Source organism: Mesitornis unicolor, unplaced genomic scaffold (genome assembly GCF_000695765.1).
Source record: "Mesitornis unicolor isolate BGI_N332 unplaced genomic scaffold, ASM69576v1 scaffold41940, whole genome shotgun sequence".
Taxonomy (NCBI): domain Eukaryota; kingdom Metazoa; phylum Chordata; class Aves; order Mesitornithiformes; family Mesitornithidae; genus Mesitornis; species Mesitornis unicolor.
The window spans coordinates 1-2,596 of record NW_010159753.1 but is presented as its reverse complement, the minus strand read 5'-3'; the positions used below and the strand labels follow the sequence as shown (position 1 = coordinate 2,596).

Genomic DNA, 2,596 nt, shown 5'->3' with positions numbered 1-2,596 from the left:
CCTGACCCCAGGGGGCCGAGCATCAGGTTGCAACTGGGGTGTTAAAAGTGTCCTCTTGGGAATTCCTCATCGTGCAGACTGAAAAAACAAAAACCAACAACACGTGCAAGCCAGTGTCTTTCTCTCTCTGTTTCAGTCCCAGCCATGCCATCGCTCTTCATTAAAGTCATTAACAGCACCGCCGTGCAGGCTACGTGGGAGCCCTCCATCAAACTGGGCCAGCACGAAGGCTTCAAGCTGTATTACCGCAAGGTGCACCTCTCACAGTACACGGGGCCGGTGCTGCTGCCCAGCAACGTCACGGCCTACAACATTACCCACCTGGGTGAGTGTGGTGACAGCGCCAGCCCCAGCCCCTCCTCACCCTGGTGTGATAAGCAGGAGAGAGCTCAGATGCATTGCACAGCCATTGAGTGGGAGATGCTGCAGTTTTTTTGGGATGCTTTCCCAGTAGCAGCATCTTGAGTGTTATTTGGCAAGATGGGTGTTGTCTTAATAAAGGGCTCGAGGGGTGTAATGCTTGGGATTAAACCTGCAATGCCTTTCTTGTGTCTCCACCAAAACAGACGCCTCGGTGGTGTACGAGGTCAAGCTCCTCGCCTACAACCAGCACGGGGATGGAAACTCAACAGTGCGCTTCGTGTCCTTGAGGGAAACGGTGGAGAGGACAGGTGAGAAGGGTCTGTGAAAAAGGCTTTGCAGGAAGGTGGCAAGGGGTGCCCTCATTCCTGGGGATCCATTGGGAAAGGGCAGTGTCAGGAGGAAGGAGCCAGGCTCTGCTCTGGGATGGCCAATGCCAGGACAAGGGGCAATGGTCCCAAGCTGGAGCACAGGAGGTTCAAGCTGAAGCTGAGGCCAAAGTTTGTGAGTGTGAGGGTTCTGGAGCATGGCCCAGGCTGCCCAGAGAGGTTGTGGAGTCTCCTTGTGTGGAGACACCCAAAGCCCTGGCCGTGTTCCTGTGGGACTGCTCTGGTGATCCTGCTCTGGCAGGGGTTGCACTGGGGGAGCTTTCCAGGTCCCTTCCAAATCCTAATATTCTGTGATTATGTGATTCTGTGAGGTCTCACCCAGACACATCCCCCAGATACCCACATTTCATTTTCAGTTGCTTGTTTATGGTCAGCATCACAAATAAAGACGAAGCAAAGCTCTGCAGGGCTGGGACCACCTGGTGTAGGGGTGGCTTTTCCCAGAGGTGAGGCCATGAACATGAGCAAAGCCCCCAGGCATGAGCTAAGAGCTGCCATCCTCAGGTGGAATTTGCTGCACCGAGCATCTCTGGAGCTCTCCTGAATATTTTGGCCTTCACTGGTGTTGGGAAGGGAGGATGCATGGCTTTGGAAAGAGCATGAGCGCTGCATTATGCAGCAGGAAAGGGGAAATCTCTAGAGGGAGTCTCTAACTGATCACACCTTTCGTATTCATCTATGTGTAAAAAACATCCTGATGCTCCTGGCAGCCTTTTAAGCCTTCCAGTGGGAGTATCTTCAGGAGATGGTTACTACTCCTCCGTCTGTCTTGGAGTAAATGCTGATCTCCTTGGCATCTGCCTACTCAGTGCTTTCCATCAGGTATCAGCTGCCTCTCACCTTGGACACAGGGCTTTGCAAAAATTAACACTGGAGTCTTTTAGGTTCATTAATTGTGTCTAGTAACGGCAGCCTGGGGAAGGGAGATGGCTCTGTATGGACCTTCCAGTCCCATGCATGGAGTACCCAGAGCAGGGGAATGGCTAAAAGCCAATAAATCCAGAGGAGCAATAGGAAATCGGCACCGCTGACCCCCTCTCCCCTTTCTTTCCTGGCAGTGCTGAATCCCCCCTGCGACTGCATGAAGGACGAGCAGAGCAACAAAACCTCCGCCACCGGCATCATCATCGGGATCCACATCGGCGTCACCTGCATCATCTTCTGCGTCCTCTTCCTCATGTTTGGCTACAGAGGGAGGTAGGGGCTGCTTGTGATGGTCTCTAAAGCTGTGTGGGTGTCCCCATGGGGGTCTCGCACCCCCAGGGTGATGATGGGCTGTTTTTTGTGCACATCTCAGGTCAGGCATCTCAGTGGGCTTCTCCAAATATATCCCATCAGCTCTGGTCCCCATCCTGGGTACTGCCTGGGAGCATTGCTCTCTGCTCTGGAAAGCCTCCCCAAAAAGCAAAAGCCCTTTTATGGCAAGAGGAAGAGATGTGACTTTATAGGAGGGCTTTAAAGAGGGAAGGGATGTACCATGGGGATGAAGTCTGGGGGAAAGAAGCAAGTGGAGGCACCGGATTTACTCACCCTCGTGCTCCATCTCTGTGTTTTTCAGGCTGCTGATGTGCAAAAACGTGCAGGAGCAGCTGTCGACCCCACAGATCCCCCGGAGCCAGCGCAGCGCCGCGGGCCTCGTCCTCAACGGGGCCGCTCGCAGGGACAGGGACGACCGGGATTTGAACGGGAAGCAGCTGGACATGAACGAGCTGGAGAGGTTATTCCCAGCATCCCCCACCCAGGAGCAGCAGGATAAGGGAATCCCAGTAAGTCCAGCGGCCGCCCACGATGACACCCAGATATCCACGCTCCCTCCAGACGAGTTCAGCATCATCGAGGAGCAGCCG

General features: G+C 54.2%; 1 protein-coding gene across 1 annotated transcript; it reads left to right on the top strand.

The window, feature by feature from the left end:
- Positions 1 to 136: 136 nt before the first annotated feature.
- On the top strand, positions 137 to 2,515 carry LOC104543195 (immunoglobulin superfamily DCC subclass member 3-like; the record flags this gene model as incomplete). The annotated part of the gene is made up of 4 exons (XM_010187744.1): positions 137 to 325; positions 567 to 671; positions 1,808 to 1,946; positions 2,308 to 2,515. Coding segments are annotated over 4 exons (641 nt in total), but the record flags the coding sequence as incomplete, so codon positions are not given.
- Positions 2,516 to 2,596: the final 81 nt, after the last annotated feature.